At 44.9% G+C, this 27,765-nt stretch overlaps 1 protein-coding gene across 1 annotated transcript in view; it reads left to right on the top strand.

Moving 5' to 3' along the window:
- The window catches only part of RUNX1 (RUNX family transcription factor 1), a 126,490-nt gene that overhangs the window by 9,102 nt on the left and 89,623 nt on the right, over positions 1-27,765 (top strand). Inside the window, exon 2 of the mRNA XM_083884423.1 lies at positions 3,019-3,175. Within this exon, the coding sequence (XP_083740549.1) occupies positions 3,019-3,175 (157 nt within the window). The remainder of the gene's footprint in view (positions 1-3,018; positions 3,176-27,765) is intronic.

Here is a 27,765-nt window from a genome sequence, read left to right as displayed (position 1 = left end):
GCCGATTTTAACGGCCTGAAGTCAGAAAATGTTAAGAGGAAGGAAAATTTCAAGCTGCAGCTCAGAGTTTTCGGTGCAGGGCTGGTTCCTCTTCCAGAGAGCAAAAGGGGAATTAAAAACGAGCCGAGGTTTTATCTCTGCCTTTGTTTTTCTGGGGTTTTTTGAGTTTTTTTTCGTGGTGGTGCTGCTGTGGAATTGGGGGAACGGCAATTGGATCTAAAGAAAATTAAATGAAATAATTCCAGCTCTGATTTTTGTCACACAGAGAGATCTCAGATGTCCATGGAATTCCAGCAGGTTGAATTTGTTTGGGGAATTTGAGAAAAATACAAGAAAAATTAAAATTTTTCAGCATTTAAACCACTGTGAAGAGAATATTTAATTCAGGAATTTTTATATTTTTTACCAAAAAACCCCCTGTGTTCCTAAAGGTTTGATGGATTCTGGCACCAAGCAATGAGCTCTAAAGAAAATTAAATAAAATAATTCCAGCTCTGATTTTTGTCACACAGAGAGATCTCAGATGTCCGTGGGATTCCAGCAGGTTGAATTTGTTTGGGGAATTTGAGAAAAATACAAGAAAAATTTAAATTTTTCAGCATTTAAATTAGTGTGAAGAGAATATTTAATTCAGGAATTTTTATATTTCTCACCAAAAACCCCGGTGAACCCTGTAGCAATGGGCTCTAAAGAAAATTAAATAAAATAATTCAAGATCTGATTTTTGTCACACAGAGAGATCTCAGATGTCCGTGGAATTCCAGCAGGTTGAATTTGTTTGGGGAATTCGAGAAAAATACAAGAAAAATTTAAATTTTTCAGCATTTAAACCAGTGTGAAGAGAATATTTAATTCAGGAATTTTTATATTTTTTACCAAAAAACCCCCCCTGTGTTCCTAAAGGTTTGATGGATTCTGGCACCAAGCAATGAGCTCTAAAGAAAATTAAATAAAATAATTCCAGCTCTGATTTTTGTCACACAGAGAGATCTCAGATGTCCGTGGAATTCCAGCAGGTTGAATTTGTTTGGGGAATTCGAGAAAAATACAAGAAAAATTTAAATTTTTCAGCATTTAAACCACTGTGAAGAGAATATTTAATTCAGGAATTTTTATATTTTTTTACCAAAAACCCCCCCTGTGTTCCTAAAGGTTTGATGGATTCTGGCACCAAGCAATGAGCTCTAAAGAAAATTAAATAAAATAATTCCAGCTCTGATTTTTTGTCACGCAGAGAGATCTCAGATGTCCGTGGAATTCCAGCAGGTTGAATTTGTTTGGGGAATTCAAGGAAAATACAAGAAAAATTAAATTTTTCAGCATTTAAACCACTGTGAAGAGAATATTTAATTCAGGAATTTTTATATTTCTCACTAAAAACCCCCAGTGAACCCTGTAGCAATGGGCTCTAAAGAAAATTAAATGAAATAATTCCAGCTCTGATTTTTGTCACGCAGAGAGATCTCAGATGTCCATGGAATTCCAGCAGGTTGAATTTGTTTGGGGAATTTGAGAAAAATACAAGAAAAATTTAAATTTTTCAGCATTTAAACCAGTGAGAACATAATATTTAATTCAGGAATTTTTATATTTTTTACCAAAAAAACCCCCCTGTGTTCCTAAAGGTTTGATGGATTCTGGCACCAAGCAATGAGCTCTAAAGAAAATTAAATAAAATAATTCCAGCTCTGATTATTGTCACACAGAGAGATCTCAGATGTCCATGGAATTCCAGCAGGTTGAATTTGTTTGGGGAATTAGAGGAAAATACAAGAAAAATTAAAATTTTCAGCCTTAAACCAGTGAGAACAGAATATTTAATTCAGGAATTTTTTATATTTTTTACCAAAAAACCCCAGTGAACCCTGTAGCAATGGGCTCTAAAGAAAATTAAATAAAATAATTCCAGCTCTGATTTTTTTGTCACGCAGAGAGATCTCAGATGTCCGTGGAATTCCAGCAGGTTGAATTTGTTTGGAGAATTCAAGGAAAATACAAGAAAAAATAAAATTTTCAGCATTAAACCAGTGAGAACAGAATATTTAAGTTCAGGAATTTTTTATATTTTTTACCAAACCCCCCCCCCTGTGTTCCTAAAGGTTTGATGGATTCTGGCACCGAATATTTTAGGAAAAGGGAAAAGTCTTTAGTTCAGGTCATGATTTCCATCCATCCTTTTGATGGTGAGGTCTGAAAATTATTTATTTTATGCTCCTGAAGGAAAAATAAAAAAAAAGGAATTGTTCAGTAAATTGGGATCAAACATTTGATTGAGGCCTGATTTGATTGAGGCCTCGCTCTGGATTTCTGCTCCATTAAGAGCTCCTGATATAAATCAAACCATCAAGAGCCGTTGCTCAAATTTATTTATTGACAATTACAGAGATTTTTGGAAAGCTCATTTTTTTGTATTTTTTCATCTCAGAGCATTTTTTTATTTCACGTCATGCTGGGTGTTTCGGAGGTGGAAGAAGGAAGAAAAATTTCTGTCCGACATTAGGAAAAATTTGGTTTAAAAATGGTAGAAACTCATGCTGAGGAGTAAAAAAAATATATTTTTTTACACATTTTTAAAGAATATAAATTATGGGATAATGTTGTTTTTAAAATATAATTATGCTTTTAAAATTCACCATCTTAAGTCCTTTGGCTCTCCAGGAACTGGGGAGAAAAATTTTTTTTATCCAGAAAACATTTTAGTGCAGCAACAAATCAACCATCATTTATCAGTGCGGAATTTTTATCATTTCAGAGCTCAAATTCCATCACCAAACAGAAATTCATCATTTCAGAGCTCAAATCCCATCAGCAAACTGAAAAATCTCTTGATTAGAGAACAGCAAAGGGAAAAAGAGAATTCCCCATTCCACCAAACCAGGGGAACCATTCCCACCTCCTCCAACACCTGCTTGGCCCAACCCGGATTTTCACCGCGGTTTCTCCCCCTGAGTTTTATCTTCCCACAAAACAAAGGATTTCCCTCCAAAAACTGAAGGTTCTGCTGTTTTTCTGCTGCAGGTGGTGGCCCTGGGGGACGTCCCCGACGGGACCCTGGTGACGGTGATGGCCGGGAACGACGAGAATTACTCGGCGGAGCTGCGCAACGCCACGGCCGCCATGAAGAACCAGGTGGCGCGGTTCAACGACCTGCGCTTCGTGGGCAGGAGCGGCAGAGGTACGAGGGGTGGGGGAGATGTTCCAGCTCCTTCTTTTGCTTCCTGGATGTGGAATTGGTAATTTTTTTTTATCCACTGGAAAATGTCGTAGTTCTGTTCTAAAGGTGTGGGATAAGTTGAATAATCAAGTGGTGCGGTTCAATGACCTGCGCTTCGTGGGCAGGAGCGGCCAAAGTACAAGGGTTTGGGGGAGATGTTCCAGTTCCAAATTCTGCTCCCTGGACGGAATTGGGAATTTCTTTTATCCACTAGAAAGTGTAGTTTGATTCTAAAAGTGTGGGATTAGTTGAAGAACCAGGTGGCGCGGTTCAACAACCTGCGCTTCGTGGGCAGGAGCGGCAGAGGTACGAGGGGTGGGGAGATGTTCCAGCTCCATCTTCTGCTCTCTGGGCATGGAATTGGGATTTTTTTTTGTCCACTGGAAAGTGTCGTAGTTCTGTTCTAAAGGTGTGGGATAAGTTAAAAAACAGGTGGTGCGGTTCAACAACCTGCGCTTCGTGGGCAGGAGCGGCCAAAGTACAAGGGGTGGGGGGAGATGTTCCAGTTCCAAATTCTCCTTCCTGAACGTGGAATTGGGAATTCTTTTTATCCACTGGAAAATGTAGTTCCATTCTAAAAGTGTGGGATTAGTTGAAGAAGCAGGTGGCACGGTTCAACGACCTGCGCTTTGTGGTGGCAGACGTACGAGGGGTGAGGAGGAATGTTCCAGTTCCAAATTCTGCTCCCTGGACGTGGAATTAGGATTTTTTTTTATCCACTGGAAAGTGTCGTAGTTCTGTTCTAAAGGTGTGGGATAAGTTGGTCCAGGTGGTGCAGTTCAACGACCTGCGCTTCGTGGGCAGGAGCGGCAGAGGTACGAGGGGTTGGGGGAGATGTTCCAGTTCCAAATTCTGCTCCCTGGATGTGGAATTTGGAATATTTTTTATCCACTGGAAAATGTAGTTCCATTCTAAAAGTGTGGGATTAGTTGAAGAAGCAGGTGGTGCAGTTCAATTACCTGCGCTTCATGGGCAGGTACGAGGGGTGAGAGGGGGATGGATGTTCCAGCTCCATCTTCTGCTCCCTGGACATGAAATTGAGAATTGTTTTATCCACTGGAAAATGTCGTAGTTCTGTTCTAAAGGTGTAGGATAAGTTAAAAAACAGGTGGCGCGGTTCAACAACCTGCACTTCGTGGGCAGGGGCGGCCAAAGTACGAGGAGTGGAGAGGGGATGTTCCAGTTCCAAATTCTGCTCCCTGGACGGAATTGGGAATTTCTTTTATCCACTGGAAAGTGTAGTTTGATTCTAAAAGTGTGGGATTAGTTGAAGAACCAGGTGGCGTGGTTCAACAACCTGCGCTTCATGGGCAGGAGCGGCAGAGGTACGAGGGGTGGGGGAGATGTTCCAGTTCCAAATTCTGCTCCCTGGACATGGAATTGGGAATTGTTTTATCCACTGGAAAGTGTCATAGTTCTGTTCTAAAGGTGTGGGATAAGTTAAAAAACAGGTGGCGCGGTTCAACGACCTGCGCTTCGTGGGCAGGAGCGGCTGAAGTACGAGGGGTGGGGAGATGTTCCAGCTCCATCTTCTGCTCTCTGGGCATGGAATTGGGAATTTTTTTTGTCCACTGGAAAGTGTCGTAGTTCTGTTCTAAAGGTGTGGGATAAGTTAAAAAACAGGTGGCGCGGTTCAACGACCTGCGCTTCGTGGGCAGGAGCGGCCAAAGTACGAGGGGTGGGAGAGATGTTCCAGTTCCATCTTCTGCTCCCTGAACGTGGAATTGGGAATTCTTTTTATCCACTGGAAAATGTAGTTCCATTCTAAAAGTGTGGGATTAGTTGAAGAAGCAGGTGGCACGGTTCAACGACCTGCACTTTGTGGTGGCAGACGTACGAGGGGTGAGGAGGAATGTTCCAGTTCCAAATTCTGCTCCCTGGATGCAGAATTAGGATTTTTTTTATCCACTGGAAAGTGTCGTAGTTCCGTTCTAAAGGTGTGGGATAAGTTGGACCAGGTGGCGCGGTTCAATGACCTGCACTTCGTGGGCAGGAGCGGCAGAGGTACGAAGGGTTGGGGGAGATGTTCCAGTTCCAAACTCTGCTCCCTGGATGCGGAATTAGGATTTTTTAGCTACTGGAAAACGTCATAGTTCCATTGCAAAGGTGTGGGATAAGTTGAATAATCAAGTGGCGCAGTTCAATGACCTGCGCTTCGTGGGCAGGAGCGGCAGAGGTACGAAGGGTTGGGGGAGATGTTCCAGTTCCAAATTCTGCTCCCTGGACATGAAATTGAGAATTGTTTTATCCACTGGAAAATGTCGTAGTTCCATTCTAAAGGTGTGGGATAAGTTAAAAAACAGGTGGCGCGGTTCAACAACCTGCGCTTCGTGGGCAGGAGTGGCCAAAGTACGAGGAGTGGAGAGGGGATGTTCCAGTTCCAAATTCTGCTCCCTGGATGCAGAATTAGGATTTTTTTTATCCACTGGAAAATGTCGTAGTTCCATTGCAAAGGTGTGGGATAAGTTGAATAATCAAGTGGTGCGGTTCAACAACCTGCGCTTCGTGGGCAGGAGCGGCCGAAGTACAAGGGGTGGGGAGATGTTCTATCTCCATCTTCTCCTCCCTGGATGGGGAATTGGGATTTTTTTTTTTATCCACTGGAAAATGTTGTAGTTCCGTTCTAAAGGTGTAGGATAAGCTGAAGAAGCAGGTGGCACGGTTCAATGACCTGCGCTTCGTGGGCAGGAATGGCCAAAGTACGAGGGGTGGGAGAGATGTTCCAGTTCCATCTTCTGCTCCCTGGATGTGGAATTTGGAATATTTTTTATCCACTGGAAAACATCATAGTTCCATTGCAAAGGTGTGGGATAAGTTGAATAATCAAGTGGTGCAGTTCAACGACCTGCGCTTCGTGGGCAGGAGCGGCAGAGGTACGAAGGGTTGGGGGAGATGTTCCAGTTCCAAATTCTGCTCCCTGGACATGAAATTGAGAATTGTTTTATCCACTGGAAAATTTCGTAGTTCCATTCTAAAGGTGTGAGATAAGTTGAACCAGGTGGTGCGGTTCAACAACCTGCGCTTCGTGGGCAGGAGCGGCCAAAGTACAAGGGTTTGGGGGAGATGTTCCAGTTCCAAATTCTGCTCCCTGGACGGAATTGGGAATTTCTTTTATCCACTAGAAAGTGTAGTTTGATTCTAAAAGTGTGGGATTAGTTGAAGAACCAGGTGGCGCGGTTCAACAACCTGCACTTCGTGGGCAGGAGCGGCAGAGGTACGAGGGGTTGGGAGTGGATGTTCCAGTTCCAAACTCTGCTCCCTGGATGCAGAATTAGGATTTTTTTTATCCACTGGAAAGTGTCGTAGTTCCATTGCAAAGGTGTGGGATAAGTTGAATAATCAAGTGGCGCAGTTCAATGACCTGCGCTTCGTGGGCAGGAGCGGCAGAGGTACGAAGGGTTGGGGGAGATGTTCCAGTTCCAAATTCTGCTCCCTGGACATGAAATTGAGAATTGTTTTATCCACTGGAAAATTTCGTAGTTCCATTCTAAAGGTGTGGGATAAGTTGAACCAGGTGGTGCGGTTCAACAACCTGCGCTTCGTGGGCAGGAGCGGCAGAGGTACGAGGGGTTGGGGGAGATGTTCCAGTTCCAAATTCTGCTCCCTGGATGTGGAATTTGGAATATTTTTTATCCACTGGAAAGTGTAGTTCCATTCTAAAAGTGTGGGATTAGTTGAAGAAGCAGGTGGTGCAGTTCAATTACCTGCGCTTCATGGGCAGGTACGAGGGGTGAGAGGGGGATGGATGTTCCAGCTCCATCTTCTGCTCCCTGGACATGAAATTGAGAATTGTTTTGTCCACTGGAAAATGTCGTAGTTCTGTTCTAAAGGTGTGGGATAAGTTAAAAAACAGGTGGCGCGGTTCAACAACCTGCACTTCGTGGGCAGGGGCGGCCAAAGTATGAGGAGTGGAGAGGGGATGTTCCAGTTCCAAATTCTGCTCCCTGGATGCAGAATTAGGATTTTTTTTTATCCACTGGAAAATGTCGTAGTTCCATTGCAAAGGTGTGGGATAAGTTGAATAATCAAGTGGTCCGGTTCAACAACCTGCGCTTCGTGGGCAGGAGCGGCCAAAGTACAAGGGGTGGGGAGATGTTCTATCTCCATCTTCTCCTCCCTGGATGGGGAATTGGGATTTTTTTTTTTTATCCACTGGAAAATGTTGTAGTTCCGTTCTAAAGGTGTAGGATAAGCTGAAGAAGCAGGTGGCGCGGTTCAATGACCTGCGCTTCGTGGGCAGGAATGGCCAAAGTACGAGGGGTGGGAGAGATGTTCCAGTTCCATCTTCTGCTCCCTGGATGTGGAATTGGGAATTTTTTTGTCCACTGGAAAATGTCGTAGTTCCATTGCAAAGGTGTGGGATAAGTTAAAAAACAGGTGGCGCGGTTCAATGACCTGCGCCTTGTGGGCAGGAGCGGCAGAGGTACGAGGAGTGGGAAGGGGATGTTCCAGTTCCAAATTCTGCTCTCTGGACGTGGAATTGAGAATTGTTTTATCCACTGGAAAGTGTGGCAGTTCTGTTTGAAAGGTATGGGATTAGTTGAAGAAGCAGGTGGTGCAGTTCAACGACCTGCGCTTCATGGGCAGGTACGAGGGGTGAGAGGGGGATGGATGTTCCAGCTCCATCTTCTGCTCCCTGGACATGAAATTGAGAATTGTTTTATCCACTGGAAAATGTCGTAGTTCTGTTCTAAAGGTGTGGGATAAGTTAAAAAACAGGTGGCGCGGTTCAACAACCTGCACTTCGTGGGCAGGAGCGGCAGAGGTACGAGGGGTGGGGGGAGATGTTCCAGTTCCAAATTCTACTTCCTGGATGTGGAATTGGTAATTTTTTTTTATCCACTGGAAAGTGTCGTAGTTCTGTTCTAAAGGTGTGGGATAAGTTAAAAAACAGGTGGTGCAGTTCAACGACCTGCGCTTCGTGGGCAGGGGCGGCCAAAGTACAAGGGTTTGGGGGAGATGTTCCAGTTCCAAATTCTGCTCCCTGGACGGAATTGGGAATTTCTTTTATCCACTGGAAAGTGTAGTTTGATTCTAAAAGTGTGGGATTAGTTGAAGAACCAGGTGGCGTGGTTCAACAACCTGCGCTTCGTGGGCAGGAGCGGCAGAGGTACAAGGGGTGGGGGGAGATGTTCCAGTTCCAAATTCTGCTCCCTGGATGCAGAATTAGGATTTTTTTTATCCACTGGAAAGTGTCGTAGTTCTGTTCTAAAGGTGTGGGATAAGTTGGACCAGGTGGCGCCGTTCAATGACCTGCGCTTCGTGGGCAGGAGCGGCAGAGGTACGAGGGGTTGGGGGAGATGTTCCAGTTCCAAATTCTGCTCCCTGGACGTGGAATTAGGAATTTTTTTTATCCACTGGAAAATGTCGTAGTTCCGTTGCAAAGGTGTGGGATAAGTTGAGGAAGCAGGTGGCGCGGTTCAACGACCTGCGCTTCATGGGCAGGAGCGGCAGAGGTACGAGGGGTTGGGGGAGATGTTCCAGTTCCAAATTCTGCTCCCTGGATGTGGAATTTGGAATATTTTTTATCCACTGGAAAGTGTAGTTCCATTCTAAAAGTGTGGGATTAGTTGAAGAAGCAGGTGGTGCAGTTCAACGACCTGCGCTTCATGGGCAGGTACGAGGGGTGAGAGGGGGATGTTCCAGCTCCATCTTCTGCTCCCTGAACGTGAAATTGAGAATTGTTTTATCCACTGGAAAATGTCGTAGTTCTGTTCTAAAGGTGTGGGATAAGTTAAAAAACAGGTGGCGCAGTTCAACGACCTGCACTTCGTGGGCAGGGGCGGCCAAAGTATGAGGAGTGGAGAGGGGTTGTTCCAGTTCCAAATTCTGCTCCCTGGATGCAGAATTAGGATTTTTTTTTATCCACTGGAAAATGTCGTAGTTCCATTGCAGAGGTGTGGGATAAGTTGAATAATCAAGTGGTCCGGTTCAACAACCTGCGCTTCGTGGGCAGGAGCGGCCAAAGTACAAGGGGTGGGGAGATGTTCTATCTCCATCTTCTCCTCCCTGGATGGGGAATTGGGATATTTTTTTTTTATCCACTGGAAAATGTTGTACTTCCGTTCTAAAGGTGTGGGATAAGCTGAAGAAGCAGGTGGCGCGGTTCAATGACCTGCGCTTCATGGGCAGGAATGGCCAAAGTACGAGGGGTGGGAGAGATGTTCCAGTTCCATCTTCTGCTCCCTGGATGTGGAATTGGGAATTTTTTTGTCCACTGGAAAATGTCGTAGTTCCATTGCAAAGGTGTGGGATAAGTTAAAAAACAGGTGGCGCGGTTCAACGACCTGCGCCTTGTGGGCAGGAGCGGCAGAGGTACGAGGAGTGGGAAGGGGATGTTCCAGTTCCAAATTCTGCTCTCTGGACGTGGAATTGAGAATTGTTTTATCCACTGGAAAGTGTGGCAGTTCTGTTTGAAAGGTATGGGATTAGTTGAAGAAGCAGGTGGTGCAGTTCAACGACCTGCGCTTCATGGGCAGGTACGAGGGGTGAGAGGGGGATGTTCCAGCTCCATCTTCTGCTCCCTGAACGTGAAATTGGAAATTGTTTTATCCACTGGAAAATGTCGTAGTTCCATTGCAAAGGTGTAGGATAAGTTAAAAAACAGGTGGCGCGGTTCAATGACCTGCGCCTCGTGGGCAGGGGCGGCCAAAGTACGAGAGGTGGGAAGGGGATGTTCCAGTTCCATCTTCTGCTCCCTGGACATGAAATTGGAAATTGTTTTATCCACCGGAAAGTGTCGTAGTTCCGTTCCAAAGGTGTGAGATAAGTTGGGTGGGTTTTCATGTTTCTGTGTTTCCTTCCCGGCCCGTTTTTTGCGTCGCTCTGATTTTTAAGTGGTGAAATCCCGTTGGGGGAAAAAATGTGAGAACTCACCCAGAGGGTGACATTTTGACTCTGGCGCTTGCCCGTGCTGATTTAGGCGGTGAAATATTACCTGCGGTTAGGTTTAAGTGGTAGATCTTCCATTTGAAGTGAGAATTTTTCAGGTTGTGGTCATCTCACTCTCTGCAAAAACTGATCGGGCTAAAAAAACAAATAATTCCCACACACATCTAAAAATTTCACAGGTTCCTGACCTGCTGAAGGCTCTTTCTCTGACTCTTTTTTTCCTCTCAAAATTCAACATTCATGGCAGTTGTTGTCTCCTATAACATGGAGAGGAAAGACCAGGCAGGACAGAGGGGTTTAAAATCTGATTTCTCTCTGCCATAACCAGTAGTTACTGGGAGAAATAAAAAGGCTTTTGGAGCATAAATAACAAATAAATAACAAATTTCCTTCCCAGCCCGTTTTCCGCGTCACTCTGATTTTTAAGTGGTGAAATCCCGTTGGGGGAAAAAATGTGAGAACTCACCCAGAGGGTGACATTTTGACTCTGGCGCTTGCCTGTGCTGATTTAGGCGGTGAAATATTACCTGTGGTTAGGTTTAAGTGGTAGATTTTCCATTTGAAGTGAGAATTTTTCAGGTTGTGGTCATCTCACTCTCTGCAAAAACTGATCGGGCTAAAAAAACAAATAATTCCCACACACATCTAAAAATTTGACAGGTTCCTGACCTGCTGAAGGCTCTTTCTATGACCTTTTTTTCCTCTCAAAATTCAACTTTCATGGCAGTTGTTGTCTCCTAGAACACGGAGAGGAAAGACCAGGCAGGACAGAGGGGTTTAAAATCTGATTTCTCTCTGCCATAACCAGTAGTTACCGGGAGAAATAAAAAGCCTTTTGGAGCATAAATAACAAATAAATAACAAATTTCCTTCCCAGCCCATTTTCCGCGTCACTCTGATTTTTAAGTGGTGAAATCCCGTTGGGGAAAAAAATGTGAGAACTCACCCAGAGGGTGACATTTTGACTCTGGCGCTTGCCCGTGCTGATTTAGGCGGTGAAATATTACCTGTGGTTAGGTTTAAGTGGTAGATTTTCCATTTGAAGTGAGAATTTTTCATGTTGTGGTCATCTCGCTCTCTGCAAAAACCGATCGGGCTAAAAAAACAAATAATTCCCACACACATCTAAAAATTTCACAGGTTCCTGACCTGCTGAAGGCTCTTTCTATGACCTTTTTTTCCTCTCAAAATTCAACAGTCACGGCAGTTGTCGTCTCCTATAACATGGAGAGGAAAGACCAGGCAGGACAGAGGGGTTTAAAATCTGATTTCTCTCTGCCATAACCAGTAGTTACCGGGAGAAATAAAAAGCCTTTTGGAGCGTAAATAACAAATAAGAGTTGAAGTTGACTTAGAGTGGGACAATATAAAAATATTAGGAAGCTGCAAAGAGCACCTGAAGCGTTGCCCGTGAGCGGGCAGGTGCACAAAGCTTCATCCCCAAAAAAATCAGCAGAATTCACTTAAAAACTTCGCTCCTTGATCCTAAATCCCATCAATTCCAAGAAAAGCACTTAAAATAAACCAACAGAATGGTGAGGGGAATTCAGGGAAGTTCAGTCAAACCCCCAAAAAGAAGCCAGTGAGTTGTGGCTCAGAAAAAGCTCAGGAGAAGGAGAATCCTCTTTCTCTTTTAAGGTCAGGGATGAAAATCTGTCTCATCTCCAGTGTGGGCTCAAGGTGGTATTTTATTATATATTTTCCTTCTGTTTAATTTGTCTTTAAAATCAGAACGGGGCATTATGGTGTTCCAGCGTAATTCCAGGACAATTTAGTGACAGGGCAGCACCTCCTGAACTCCAGGAGGTCTCATTTGGGAGCAATTTGTGCTCTGGTGTCCCTCAGAAGTCAGAAATTGCTGTCCCTTCCTCGCCACCTTCCCCTCCCTCTGTTCCCACGCGACGCCCGAGCCGTGTCCTGCTTCCACACCAAATTCCTGATTTTCAGGAGACTCTCAAAGCTGACCCACTTGTGGCTTTTTATTCCAAACTGGGAGATGTGTCAGGCTGGGGAGAGAGAGCGAGGAAGTTCTCCTGATTATACACAACAGCCTTTCCTGGCCTTTGAAGTGAAAAGCACCCGCGGACACCCTTCCAAAACAAACACCAACACAGCCCTGACAGAGCAATAAAGACATTTTTAGGGATAAAATCCCCCTCCAGTTTTTTTTTTCCCTCTGAGTCCTGCAGGGTTTTTTTAAGCTGAAGGCACAGAGGCAGCAAATTGTGTTGTTTGGGTTGCCTTGAAAATGGAAAACACCCTCAGCCTGAGAACGTCGCCTTGTAATGCCAGCGAGGAATAATAATAATAATAGGGTAATGCAGGGCAAATTATATCCATTTACTGAAAACATGAGAGATGCTGTAATGTCTAAAAGTATCAGTCATTAAACGCGGTCGTTTGGAATATTAAAGGTACCACCTTTTTTCTCGGTAAATGGAATTTGCATTATGATTCAGAGCTGACTGTTTAGAAGATTCAAATGAATAGCTGGCAGAGCGCTGGAGAAGCTCATAAAAAACAAACCTGTAGTTCAGTTCCTGGCCATGGTAATGAGGCTGGAAATCATAACAGGCGACTGAGGAGGAGCCTCAAGGTCAAAATCCAGCAGCTGGGACAAAACAAACCTTATTTTTTTGGGGAATAGGGAACTTTATAGCCGCTCACAGGGACCAACGTGGGAATTCCAGGTGGGATATCCCGACCCAAGCGCTGAGGATCCTTTAAGTGGAAGAATTTGGGAACGCTGCGTGCTCTTAGTCAGGTCCAACATCCTCACCTGCCCATCTTTGTGGCGATGACTAATGGATGCTTTTGTTTACTCCTCCGCCAGGGGATTGTTTTCCAAAGGCGGGGATTGTTTGTCTTTGCGCGGGATTTTTTCGGGAGCTGCCGTTCCTTGCGGCGTTTCGCACAAAGCCTTGCAGCAGAAGGGTGGCTGCTTCAAAGGGCACTTTGCTGCCTTTGATACTCTGCTGCAGGGAAATGAGCCCCGACTTTGTTTGCCGTGGAATATTTGAGCTGGGATCAGCTCGGTGCCACCGGTGATAATGCGGTGCCAGGGGCGTTGTTGCGCGAGCAGGGGCTGAGAGTTCACCTTGGTTCAGGCCACGGTTGGAGGCTCCTCCTCGTGTCCCCTCAGGGGATTTAAAAATCCTCCTTTTAAATCCCTGGTGGAGGATCTGGAGTGGTTTTGAGTGGTGATTATAAAGTTCTCATTAAAATCCCCTCTGTCTCTTCCTTCGAGGAGGAAATTCGCGTTCTTGACGTTCTTCGTAAATAATTTCAATGTCTTCCATGAAATCCAGCAAATATTATTTTCCATGTTTTCCTCCTGGTTTTGGGAGGGTCACAGCCGATCCCCCTGATCTGGGGGGGATCTGATTTCCCCTCATCAATATTTGGCACCAAATATCAGCCAAAGTTTTGGCCTCGTTCCGTGCCCAACACGCAGATTTTGCCTCGTGTTGCTCCGCCTTGTTTAGAGTTAAAAACCCCAAAACATTTGATTTGTTTTGCATCCAAAAATAGCAGCGAGGCCGTCACAGCTCACCCAAAACCTGGAGATGTGGTAGAAAAGCAATTTGGTGCCTTTTTTTATTTTTTATTTTTTTTTTCCCCTTAACCCGAAGAGATTTCCATTGGATTTGGCCTGGATCCAAGGCGGCGATTCCTCAGCCCAGTTGGAGAATGCTGCTGGGCAAACCTGCCCGTCTGGCTCGGGAGCCCCACCGAGTCATTTCGAGAAGAAAAATGTCCTTTTAAAAACTCCAGCCCAATCTCAGCCTTTCCCCTCTGCTCCCCTTGGCCTGATTACCTGCTTAAAACTAAATTAATCTTGATTTTTCGCCCTCCGTTTCCAACTGCTCCTGCTGCAACAAATCCCTGGTTTTTTAAGTGGATAAAGAACCGGTTTAGGTCACTCTGATGAAATGGATCTGATGCAAAAAAAAAAAAAAAAAAAAAAGCCTGACACGGTAGAAATTCATTGGCTAAAATTAAAAATAAATAGTTATGTTGGAGAGGGAAAGCTCCGTGTGGCTTGAGGAAGGTGAAATATTTTCCTCATGGAATCATTAATCCCGGTTCCTATCTTCGTCGGAGGATGTTAAGATTCCAAAAAATAAAATTCACAACAAATAAACATGTTTTTTTGCAGATGAAAATGATTATTAATGGGTTATCCTGAGAGTAGCTAATGGAGAAGTGTCTTGGCTTGCTGCAGGAGATCTCAATCTAAAACCTGAGAGCTCCAGGAGAGTTTGAAAACCCGCACCTCGGAAAAGATGGAAAATTAAATCCATGCCTATATTTCTTCAGGATTAGAGGAATCGGAGTAAATTTTGCGGTATTTTTTTCAATATCCACAGAGCCAAAGCAGGTGCAGTTTGTAGAATAGAAGAGATTTCACCGAGCACAATTTCTGCTGTCTCTGGATATCATTCCCAGGGAAAAAAAAAAAAAAAAAAAAAATAAAAATACTGGCCAGGATTCCAAACCCAATTATTTTTATTGGTCTTCCCAAGCCAGAATTTTTTTTGCTCCTTCTTCTCAGGCTGAGTTATTTGAGCACTCGGTTGAAATCGATTTTATTTTTATTTTTTTTGACCGAAATGCACTCAAAATTCTAAAAAGTATGTGCAAAAACAGAGGACGCTGCCCTTCAGCAGGGTCGTAAAACCAGCATTAAGGAGGCGTCCAGGTTCTGCTCCAAGCCTTTGGAATGCTGCAGGGGACGTGGGATCACATCCCGGAGTCACAATCAGCAGAGTTTTTGCCAGACGGGATGAAAATAGGAGAAATCCATCAGTAACTGGGAAAAAAAAACCCTCAATTGATAGAGTTTAAAATCAAAATATTTATTTGGTGTTTGGATGGATAAGGATGTGGCATTTGAGGGATGCTACAGGTAGCGGAAGGGAATGGGAATTTTCTTTGGATATTGGGAAGAAATTTTTCTCTGTGAGGGTGAGGAGGAGCTGGAATGGATTTTCCAGAGCTGTCCCTGGATCCCTGGAAATGTCCAAGGACAGGTTGGAGCAACCTGGGCTGGGGGGAACTGGATGATCTTTGTTGTTCCTTCCAATCCCAAATCATTCCACGATTTCATGACTCAGTGAAAGGAAGGGGCTGTGCCCTGGGCGTGTGTTAAAAGCTCATCTTCCATGACTCTTCTCAATGACTCTTCTCCCTCTATTCTCTTCTGAATGGTGAATTTTCCCCTAAAAAACCAGGAGAGAGAAATTTATTTTTAACTGATTAAGGGCGTCTTGGTTGCGTCATTAATTTGAGTGAATTTTCCCCTAAAAAACCAGGAGAGAGAAATTTATTTTTAAGGGATTAAGGGCGTCTTGGTTGCGTCATTAATTTGAGTGAATTTTCCCCCTAAAAAACCAGGAGAGAGAAATTTATTTTTAACTGATTAAGAGCGTCTTGGTTGCGTCATTAATTTGAGTGAATTTTCCCCCTAAAAAACCAGGAGAGAGAAATTTATTTTTAACGGATTAAGGGCGTCTTGGTTGCGTCATTAATTTGAGTGAATTTTCCCCTAAAAAATCCAGGAGAGAGAAATTTATTTTTAAGCGAGTCTTGGTTGCGTCATTAATTTGAGACAAAATTTCCGTGCGATCCCAGCGAGGCTGAGCAGCAAACTCAGCCCTGCAAGGGGATGGAAACCTTGGCAGGGGAGTAATGGAAGGAGGGAAGGAAAAGAAGAGAGGAAAAGCTTTTCCCAGTCCCTGAGGTGCCTTGGGTTTGCTGTGAGTAGCTGGATTTAGGAATCCCTGATTGTGGAATTCACCCCATGGATGGTGCTGCTCCTCACAGGGGTTGGACTTCCATAAAATGGGATGAAGCTGAGCAGTAAAATCAGCCCTTCAGAGGGATGGAAACCTCAGCAGGGATGCAGTGGTAGGAGAAGAGGGGAAAATCCTTTCCCAGTGCTCTGGGTTCCTTGGGCTTGCTCTGAGTAGCTGGATTTAGGAATCCCCGATTGAGGAATTCACCCCATGGATGATGTTGCCCCATGCAGGGGTTTGAACTCCTAAAAAACATCTTGTAGGATGAGGCTGAGCAGCAAACCCAGCCCTCCAAGAGGATGGAAAACTCAGCAGGGATGTTGTGGCAGGAAAAGGGGAGAAAATCCTTTCCCAGTGCTCTGGGTTCCTTGGGTTTGCTGTGAGTAGCTGGATTTAGGAATCCCTGATTGTGGAATCAAACCCAAGGATGATGTTGCTCCTCACAGGGGTTTAGACTCCCAAAAAAACCATCCAGTGGGATGAGGGTGAGCAGCAAACCCAGCCCTCCAAAGGGATGGGAACCTCATCAGGGATGTTGTGGCAGAAGGGGAGAGAAGCTTTTCCCAGTGCCCGAGGTGTTCCCTCATTCCAAACAGCCGGATCTTGGAATCCACAATTGTGGTATTCACCCCATGGATGATGCTGCTGCTCCTCACAGGGGTTTAGACTCCCAAAAAAAAACCATCCAGTGGGATGAGGCTGAGCAGCAAACCCAGCCCTCCAAAGGGATGGAAACCTCAGCAGGGATGTTGTGGCAGGAAAAGGGGAGAAAAGCTTTTCCCAGTGCTCTGGGTGCCTTGGGCATCTCACTCTGAGCAGCCGGGGATACGAATCTCCAGTTGTGGAATTCACCCCATGGATGATGCTGCTCCTTGTGCAGGATTGGACTCCCAAAAAAACCATCCAGTGGGATGAGGCTGAGCAGCAAACCCGGCCCTCCAAAGAGATGGAAACATCAGCAGGGATGTAGGGCCAGAAGGGGAGAAAACCCTTTCCCAGTGCTCCGGGTTCCTTGGGCTTTCTCTGAGTAGCTGGATTTAGGAATCCCTGATTGTGGAATCAAACCCAAGGATGATGTTGCTCCTCACAGGGGTTTAGACTCCCAAAAAAACCATCCAGTGGGATGAGGATGAGCAGCAAACCCAGCCCTCCAAGGGGATGCAGTGGCAGGAGAAGGGGAGAGAAGCTTTTCCCAGTGCCCGAGGTGCTCCCTCACTCCAAACAGCCGGATCTGGGAATCCACAACTGTGGAATTATTCCCCATGGATGGTGCTGCTGCTCCTCACAGGGGTTTAGACTCCCAAAAAAAACCATCCAGTGGGATGAGGATGAGCAGCAAACCCAGCCCTCCAAGGGGATGGGAACATCAGCAGGGATGTTGTGGCAGGAAAAGGGGAGAAAAGCTTTTCCCAGTGCTCTGGGTTCCTTGGGCATCTCACTCTGAGCAGCTGGGGATATGAATATCCAGTTGTGGAATTCACCCCATGGATGATGCTGCTCCTTGTGCAGGATTGGACTCCCAAAAAAACATCCTGTGGGATGAGGGTGGGCCTTGGCAGGGATGTAATGGCAGGAGAAGGGAGAGGAAGAAACCTCTCCCAGTGCTCCAGGTTCCTTGGGCACATTTACTCCGAGCAGCCGGATTTGTGAATCTGATTGTGGAATTATTCCCCATGGATGATGCTGCTCCTCACAGGGGTTGAACTCCCAAAAAAACCATCCAGTGAGATGAGGATGAGCAGCAAACCCAGCCCTCCAAAGAGATGGAAACATCAGCAGGGATGTTGTGGCAGGAGAAGAGGGGAAAATCCTTTCCCAGTGCTCTGGGTGCCTTGGGCTTGCTCTGAGTAGCTGGATATAGGAATCCCTGATTGTGGAATCAAACCCATGGATGATGCTGCCCCCCCATGCAGGGGTTTGAACTCCTAAAAAACATCATTTGGGATGAGGCTGAGCAGCAAACCCAGCCCTCCAAGGGGATGCAGTGGCAGGAGAAGGGGAGAGAAGCTTTTCCCAGTGCCCGAGGTGTTCCCTCATTCCAAGCAGTCAGATCTGGGAATCCACAATTGTGGAATTCACCCCTTGGATGATGCTGCTGCTCCTCCCAGTGTTTAGACTCCCCAAAACCATCCCAAAACCATCCCTCATCCCTTTTCAGTGTCTCTTCCAGCTTCCAAAAATCCCCCTCTCTCTGTCTCGGCACTAAAGATTTCATTGGGACAAATAAACTCTCGCTCCGAGCGCGTCAACAGGAGAAAAATAATGGCAGAGGGCTGGGAGAACTTCCTGTCTCCTGCTGTAAACACTGGCCATGCCAAGTGCTGAACCACTGCCCTCAGTCCAATAACAATAAATCTATTTTTTGGTTCTGCACAGCTCGGCTTGGACATTTTTATTTATTTCTTTTTTGCAGACGCCACGCTCGGAGCGTTTTCCCAAGTTGTTTTTTTATTTGGATTTTTTTTTTTTTTTTTTTTTTTTTTTTGATAAAAGGGCTTCCCAGAATGTTGTTTAGGGAAAAATAAAGTACCTCTCTAGATGAAGAGGTTACATAATTTCAAGAGATCCGTTTGTCCTGCAGCTTTTTTTATCTTTTTTTCTTTTTTTTTTTTTTTTTGTTTTTATTTTGTTGTTTGTTGAGGGGTTTTTTTTGTTGTTGTTGTTGTTGGGGGTTTTTTTGTTTTGTTTTGTTTTGGGTTTTTTTGTTTGTTTTTTTTTGTTTGTTTTGTTTTTTTGTTTTTTTTTTTTGTTTGTTTGTTTTTGCTTTTTTGGTTTGTTTTTTTGGTGGTTTTTTTGTGGTTTTTTGTTGTTGTTTTTTGGGTTTTTTTGTGGTTTTTTTTTTTTGTTGGTTTTTTTTGGTTTTTGTTTGTTTGTTTGTTTGTTGGTTGGTTGGGTTTTTTGTTGTTGTTGTTGTTGTTGTTGTTGTTGTTGTTTTTTGTTTTTGGTGCCACTCTTCAGAACTCCTGGAGTTCTGGTCAAAATATACTGATTTTTATGGGCATGTCTGTCCCCACATCCCAACTCCAATAAGAGCAGCTATTTTGTCACCAAAATAAAATCCTGCTGGGAAATAAATTACGGTTTGGGGCTGGCCAGAGAACTTGAGCAGGAGTGAGGATGCTGCAAATCAGTGGCTCAAAATCCCTGTCAAGAGATTTTTTTCCAGCACAGTCATGTGCATAAACCCTCATCCAGCTGAATCAGCCTCTGTTCCCTTCCAAAAACCCTTTAGGAGCAGGAAAAAATTATTAAAAATAGACTTTTAAAATTAATATTTATTATCTTAACGTCTCTCCACCTTTTTTTTTTTTGCCCCTATCTTGCTCCCTGATATTTTTCCCCACCATATTATTTCCACTGAGTTTTCTCAGCCTCTCCAAATCTTTATTTCCTTCATCTATTCCTCCTTTTCCTCCCTCTCTGGATGATATTCCTGGGCACAGGGTGGGAACCTTTAACAGGTTTGGGGCTCAAAAAATAAAATTAAAAAAAAAAAAAAAAAAGATATGAGGAATAATCTTAAATTCCTGTTGGCTTTTTCTCACTGAACCTGAGTGAGGAAGGAGGTTCTGGAGAGGGAAGGAACTGCCTGGAAGGCTCAGGCCCATCAGGGAGATGCTCAGAGCTCTGTGTCCACATCAACTCCCTGAAATTTCGGAAGGAACTGAAGGAAAAAAAAGCCAAAGATTTTTTTCCACAGGCTGGACTTTGTGCACAGAGCCTTGTGAGAGCACAGAGCTGGGAGTTGGCAGGTCGCAGGTTGGTGATGGCAGAATTTTCATTTTTCTCTTCCCATGGAGTGACCCAGGGGATTTTTAGGATTGATGGGAGCTGCTTTAGTGGGATTCCAGCGTGGAGAATTCTTCCTCCAAGCAAATTAAATCTGAGGAAACAGTCCCAGGGCAGTGCAGGGCTCAGAGAGCCACTGCAGGGATGGTCAGGCTGGGATTGATCAGCTCCAGGTGGGATTCCTCCCTGCTGGAATGGTGATGGGAGTGTTCCTTGCCTTTCCTGCTTGATTTTCCAGGGAATTTTTCCACAACTCCTCTGCTCCTTGGTGCTTGCAGCTGTGCCCAGGGGTCCCCAGAGCTCCTCAGGGCAGGGAGAGGGTTTATTCCCAGTTCCTGGGCTGGGCCATGGAATCATGGAATGGGCTGGGAAGGAAGGGAGTGTAGAAATCACCTAATTCCAGCCCCCCTGTCATGGACAGGGAAAATTTTCCCTATCCCAGGTTGCTCAGAAGTGGATCCAGGCTGGTTTTGGGTATTCCCAGGGATCCAGGGGCAGCCACAGCAAATCTAGGAATTCCATTCTAGTCCCTCATTGAACAATTCCTTACCAATATCCAATATAAACCTTCCTTCTGTACTGAGATGCCATTCCCTGTGTCCTGTCCCTTTGGCCCTTGGGAATTGTCTCTCTCCAGGTTTCCTGGGGCTCCTTCAGGCCCTGCAAGGCCACCCTGAGCTCAGCCCAAAGCTTCTCCTGTCCAGGCTGAAGGTTTCCCCTGTCCAGGCTCTGCAAAAGGGAGAGGGACTGAGGCAAAGTCCAGGTCTCCAAGGGATTTTTCCAGGTTCCCAGGACAAAGCACCGAGCCACAAATGTGCCTTGGAATGGGATGTGCCCAAAACCACAAGAGCCACGACACGAGGTCTGGCTGCTCTGAGGGTTGGCCAAGGATGAGGAAAGTGCTGGGAGGGGAAATCACAGGTTCAAACAGAAAAAAAACCAGCCAGAAAATCCCAGAATGGTTTGGGTTAAAAAGGATTTTAAGGATCATTTCACCGTCCCAGGGGCTGCTCCAACCCCAATGTCCAACCTGGCCTTGGGCACTGCCAGGGATCCAGGGGCAGCCACAGCAAATCTGGGAAACCTGTGCCAGGGAAAAATTCCTTCCTAATATCGAGTCTAAACCTTCTCTCTCTCAGTTTGAAGCCGTTATTCCTTGTCCTGTCACTGCAAGCCCTTGGGAAATGTCTCTGATAGTGGGTGCTGAGAATGTGGAATGATGGAATGATGGAATCGTGGAATGGTTTGGGTTTGTAAAGGACCTTAAAAATCATCTCATTGTCACTCCTGGATGGGCAGGGACACCTCCCACTGTCCCCAATGTCCAACCTGGCCTTGGGCACTGCCAGGGATCCAGAGGCAGCCACAGCAAATCTGGGAATTCCAGCCCAGGGAACAATTCCTGCCCAAAATCCCATCAAATCCTACTCTGGAGCCATTCCCTGTGTCCTGTCCCTCCATCCCTTTGGGAATTGTCTCTCCATCCCTTGGAGAAGCTCCCAAAGCACGGGGAGGGGACAGAGGCTGCAGGTCAAGGCCAAGTGACCCCTCTGAGCTCCTGGGGGTGTTTTCCAGGAGAATTCCCCTTAAAAATTCCCCCTGGATTATGGGAAGGGGAGAGGTCAGAGGCGGAATTTTGGATTTAATCCCACTTCAGACGGATAAAAATCCTCTCGTGAATCTGGGCCTTAACCTTTTCCAGTCTCTGTCATCCCCATAAAGTCTGGGGGATAATTTCTACCTCAAAAAGAAAAAAAAAATAAAAGCTGATGAATGGTCTGAAATTATAGCTGAGCTCAGGGCTGTCATTAGGCTTAAGGATCCCAAGGAATTTTTAGTGAGAGGGTGGGAGAAGCTTTGCATTGGAGCCATTTCATCCTCAGCCCAAGACGAGCATTTCATTTCAAACAAAAAAAAATATTTCACAATGAGGAAAAAAAAAAAAATAAATCAAATTTCCCTGATATTTAGGTCAATTTGGAAGCAAAAATTTGGGTTTTGGAGAGCACATGCATAGAAGCATCGTTAGAAAATTGTAAACAATCGAGAATTATTTGGATTTAATTTATTTAGATTCAGAGTTTAGATTCTAATTGTTTAGATTTTAAATCATCTAGAATTTTCTAATGATGCTTCTATGATTCATAGATGCTTTTAATGATTTAGAAATCTAGATTATCTAGAAAATTAGAAATTTCCATTAGAGGTATTTCTGGGGAAAAAACCAAATTTTTAAATGAATTGGTTTAATTTTTTTTAATTAAATGAATAATTTGTAATGAAAAATTTTTAATGAATAATTTGTAATGAAAAATTTTTAATTAATAATTTTAAATGAATAATTTTTGAAACGAACAATTTTAAATGAATATTTTAATCAATGAAATATGTGTCCAAACATTATATTTGGGGCTATTGAGCCTCTCTATCCCAAGCCTTTGGATATTTTAATAATAAATTCCTGTTTCTAAAGGCTCCAGCTGAGATCTCCTCGTGCTGCCACTTGTGCACCCCAAGCAGCTCATTCCTGCTGGGCTGTAATTATTGGCTCCACCCGAGTTCCTGGGAATTTTATGGGGTTTTATTGCAGCAGCTCCACTTCCAGGTAGAGGCTGTTTGGCTTTTCCATGAAAACGTTTTCCTTCCCTCACTCCCCACTCTGTGGATTTAATGGTTTAATTCAATTTGGAAACTCGATCTGCAGGTTTGCAGCCTCAGGTAGGATCCCACCCCCAAAAAAAAATCAGCTCCAGCAGTCACTGGGGTTGATTTTGAGGATAAAAACAACATTCAGCAGAGGGTGGTGCAGCTCTGGTGCACAGACACATCCACAGGAACCACCTGCACCACAAAACCCAAAAAATCAGGATTTCTGCAGGACCTCAGGGTGCTGAGACACAAATGATGCTCCTGGCAGCCAAATTCCTGTCACAGCTCCAGAGAGTCTCACTGTGGGATTGGCCATCAGCACTCAGGGAATTTCTGGGGATTGTTGGGGTTGGCAGAGGTGACTCGTGGCTGTGTCACCTCCTGGGTGTCACCCTCGGGTGGCTTTTGTGTCCTTGGGGGGACCTTTGGGACCCAGCCCAGGGAGGACGTGGAGCTGCAGGAGAGAGCCCAGAGGAGGCTCCAGGATGAGCAGAGGGATGGAGCAGCTCTGCTGGGAGGAAAGGCTGGCACAGCTGGGATTGTTCAGCCTGGACAGGAGAAGCTTTGGGCTGAGCTCAGGGTGGCCTTGCAGGGCCTGAAGGAGCCCCAGGAAACCTGGAGAGAGACAATTCCCAAGGGCCAAAGGGACAGGACACAGGGAATGGCTTCACACTGAGAAATGACAAGTTTAGGTGGGATGTTGGGAAAAAATCCTTCCCTGGGAGGGTGGGGAGGGGCTGGGATGGAATTCCCAGATTTGCTGTGGCTGCCCCTGGATCCCTGGCAGTGCCCAAGGCCAGGTTGGACATTGGGGACAGTGGGAGGTGTCCCTGCCCATCCAGGGGAGACAATGAGATGATTTTTAAGGTCCCTTCCAACCCAGCCCATCCTGGGATTCTTTTGTAGGACACCCCATCCTCAGAGGCTCCTCTTTTTTCACATCCTCTTTTATTTCTCTCCTCTCCCACATTCTCATTCATTTCCCACCTTTCCTTCTGCTGCAGCTCCTTCCTGATCAATGCCCACAACCATTTCCTGCCCTTGAAATTCAACTCCCACATATTTTCCTGCTCCAAACACCACAAATTGTGCTTTGGGGCATCTCTGCTCAAACACATCCCCAAGAAAACCCCACTGAGGTGGCAGAAACATCAGCCTGAGGAAGGGAAAACAGGAATCCAGCTCAGACTCCTGTTTGACACCTCAGCCATGAATTGTGACAGTGGGAGGTGTCCCTGCCCATGGCTGGGGGGGCACTGGAGGAGCTTTGGGGTCCTTTCCATCCCAAACCATCCCATGATCCCAGGAAAGGTCTGGAAAAGTGATGCTTTTTACCGACTGATCCCTCAGAATCAGAATTTTATCTTCTGCTTTGATAAAAGCTGAGGGCCACATAAATAAGGACCAATATTTTCTGTTCATTTGTGGTGAAATGAATAGGAACCAATATTTTCTGTTTATTTGTGGTGAAATGAATAGGAACCAACATTTTCTGTTCATTTCTTTGTGGTGAAATGAATAGGAACCAACATTTTCTGTTCATTTCTTTGTGGTGAAATGAATATGGACCAATATTTTCTGTTCATTTCTTTGTGGTGAAAGGAATATGGACCAATATTTTCTGTTCATTTCTTTGTGGTGAAAGGAATATGGACCAATATTTTCTGTTCATTTCTTTGGGGTGAAATCCTGAGACCATTGAAATCCATGAAATCCATGGAAATCCATGAAAAGCTCCCCATTTCTTGAGCTGGGGAGTTCAGTGTTGCTCAGAGGGACAGGGAGCAGCTTTTGGGACATCTCTGCTCCAACACATCCCCAAGAAAAACCCCACTGAGGTGGCAGAAACATCAGCCTGAGGGAGGGAGAGCAGGAATCCAGCTCAGACTCCTGTTTGACACCCCAGCCATGAATTTGTGACAGTGGGAGGTGTCCCTGCCCATGGCTGGGGGGGCACTGGAGGAGCTTTGGGGTCCTTTCCATCCCAAACCATCCCATGATCCCAGGAAAGGTCTGGAAAAGTGATGCTTTTTACCGACTGATCCCTCAGAATCAGAATTTTATCTTCTGCTTTGATAAAAGCTGAGGGTCAGATAAATAAGGACCAATATTTTCTGTTCATTTGTGGTGAAATGAATAGGAACCAATATTTTCTGTTCATTTGTGGTGAAATGAATATGGACCAATATTTCCTGTTCATTTCTTTGTGCTGAAATTCTGAAGACCATTGAAATCCATGAAATCCATGGAAAACTCCCCATTTCTTGAGCTGGGGAGTTCAGGGTGGCTCAGAGGGACAGGGAGCAGCTTTTGGGGCATCTCTGCTCAAATACATCCCCAAGAAAAACCCCACTGATGTGGCAGAAACATCAGCCTGAGGGAGGGAGAGCAGGAATCCAGCTCAGACTCCTGTTTGACACCCCAAACATGAATTTGTGACAGTGGGAGGTGTCCCTGCCCATGGCTGGGGGGGCACTGGAGGAGCTTTGGGGTCCTTTCCATCCCAAACCATCCCATGATCCCAGGAAAGGTCTGGAAAAGTGATGCTTTTTACCGACTGATCCCTCAGAATCAGAATTTTATCTTCTGCTTTGTTAAAAGCTGAGGGTCAGATTAATAAGGACCAATATTTTCTGTTTATTTGTGGTGAAATGAATAGAAACCAATATTTTCTGTTTATTTGTGGTGAAATGAATATGAACCAATATTTTCTGTTTATTTGTGGTGAAATGAATATGGACCAATATTTTCTGTTCATTTCTTTGTGGTGAAATCCTGAGACCATTGAAATCCATGGAATCCATTGAAATCCATGGAAAAGCTCCCCATTTCCTGAGGTGACCCCTGGCATCAGGAATGTTCTGGATGGGGAGTTCAGGGTTGCTCAGAGGGACAGGGAACAGCTTTTGGGGCATCTCTGCTCAAACACATCCCCAAGAAAAACCCCACTGAGGTGGCAGAAACATCAGCCTGAGGGAGGGAGAGCAGGAATCCAGCTCAGACTCCTGTTTGACACCCCAAACATGAATTGTGACAGTGGGAGGTGTCCCTGCCCATGGCTGGGGGGGCACTGGAGGAGCTTTGGGCTCCTTTCCATCCCAAACCATCCCATGATCCCAGGAAAGGTCTGGAAAAGTGATGCTTTTTACCGACTGATTCCTCAGAATCAGAATTTTATCTTCTGCTTTGATAAAAGCTGAGGGCCAGATAAATAAGGACCAATATTTTCTGTTTATTTGTGGTGAAATGAATAGGAACCAATATTTTCTGTTTATTTGTGGTGAAATGATTAGGAACCAATATTTTATGTTCATTTGTGGTGAAATGATTAGGAACCAACATTTTCTGTTCATTTCTTTGTGGTGAAAGGAATATGGACCAATATTTTCTGTTCATTTCTTTGGGGTGAAATCCTGAGACCATTGAAATCCATGAAATCCATGGAAATCCATGGAAAGCTCCCCATTTCTTGAGCTGGGGAGTTCAGGGTGGCTCAGAGGGACAGGGAACAGCTCTTGGGGCATCTCTGCTCAAACACATTCCCAAGAAAAACCCCACTGAGGTGGCAGAAACATCAGCCTGAGGGAGGGAGAGCAGGAATCCAGCTCAGACTCCTGTTTGACACCCCAAACATGAATTTGTGACAGTGGGAGGTGTCCCTGCCCATGGCTGGGGGGGCACTGGAGGAGCTTTGGGGTCCTTTCCATCCCAAACCATCCCATGATCCCAGGAAAGGTCTGGAAAAGTGATGCTTTTTACCGACTGATCCCTCAGAATCAGAATTTTATCTTCTGCTTTGATAAAAGCTGAGGGCCAGATAAATAAGGACCAATATTTTCTGTTTATTTGTGGTGAAATGAATATGAACCAATATTTTCTGTTTATTTGTGGTGAAATGAATAGGAACCAATATTTTCTGTTCATTTGTGGTGAAATGATTAGGAACCAATATTTTCTGTTCATTTCTTTGGGGTGAAATGAATATGGACCAATATTTTCTGTTCATTTGTAGTGAAATGAATAGGAACCAACATTTTCTGTTCATTTCTTTGTGCTGAAATTCTGAAGACCATTGAAATCCATGGAATCCATGGAAAACTCCCCATTTCTTGAGCTGGGGAGTTCAGTGTTGCTCAGAGGGACAGGGAACAGCTCTTGGGGCATCTCTGCTCAAACACATCCCCAAGAAAAACCCCACTGAGGTGGCAGAAACATCAGCCTGAGGGAGGGAGAGCAGGAATCCAGCTCAGACTCCTGTTTGACACCTCAGCCATGAATTTGTGACAGTGGGAGGTGTCCCTGCCCATGGCTGGGGGGGCACTGGAGGAGCTTTGGGGTCCTTTCCATCCCAAACCATCCCATGATCCCAGGAAAGGTCTGGAAAAGTGATGCTTTTTACCGACTGATCCCTCAGAATCAGAATTTTATCTTCTGCTTTGATAAAAGCTGAGGGTCAGATAAATAAGGACCAATATTTTCTGTTTATTTGTGGTGAAATGAATAGAAACCAATATTTTCTGTTTATTTGTGGTGAAATGAATAGGAACCAATATTTTCTGTTCATTTGTGGTGAAATGAATAGAAACCAATATTTTCTGTTTATTTGTGGTGAAATGAATAGGAACCAATATTTTCTGTTCATTTCTTTGGGGTGAAATCCTGAGACCATTGAAATCCATGAAATCCATGGAAATCCATGAAAAACTCCCCATTTCTTGAGCTGGGGAGTTCAGTGTTGCTCAGAGGGACAGGGAACAGCTTTTGGGACATCTCTGCTCAAACACATCCCCAAGAAAAACCCCACTGGGGTGGCAGAAACATCAGCCTGAGGAGGGGAATACAGGAATCCAGCTCAGACTCTTGTTTTTACACCCCAACCATGAATTTTTCCAAGGAATTCCCATCAAATCCAAGCTGCAGGAGGTGCCACCAGATGCCACCAGGCTGGTTTTTTTTTTTATGGGATCATCACAGGATGGTGTCACCACAACCCACAGGGGGAAGTGAAACCCTTCAGCAGCACAGAACTGAAACTGGCTGCACAAAAATTATCAAATTCGAGCGTAAACATCTATCCCTCCCCCCCAAAAAAAACCCAAAAAAAACCTTCACAGACAGAAAAAAACCCAAAAATTGTGGCTGTTTTGGTGATCTCAGTCCCACCCTTGAAACGTTTCTCAATTTTTTGTTCAAGGCAGAGGCTGCTGAGGGCTCTGGGTGGGGTTTTGGAGGGACAAAAAGCAGCACTGGGGGCAGAAATGTGGTTTTAAAGCAGCTCTGAGATGTTTTTTGGTGTTCATTTCATCAGGAGGATGGTTCTCTGAAAAAACGGGATTTGATTGTTGTGAAAAAGTGATTTTAGAACCTCCTTCCTTTTTCTTCATCTGAGATTTCATGGAGCAGCCCCAGAGTCCTCCAGGGAAT

This window comes from Zosterops lateralis, assembly GCF_965231275.1.
Source record: "Zosterops lateralis genome assembly, chromosome: 2".
Classification (NCBI taxonomy): Eukaryota; Metazoa; Chordata; class Aves; order Passeriformes; family Zosteropidae; genus Zosterops; species Zosterops lateralis.
Note: the sequence above shows the minus strand (reverse complement) of the source record. Positions and strands in the feature narration are given on the sequence as shown.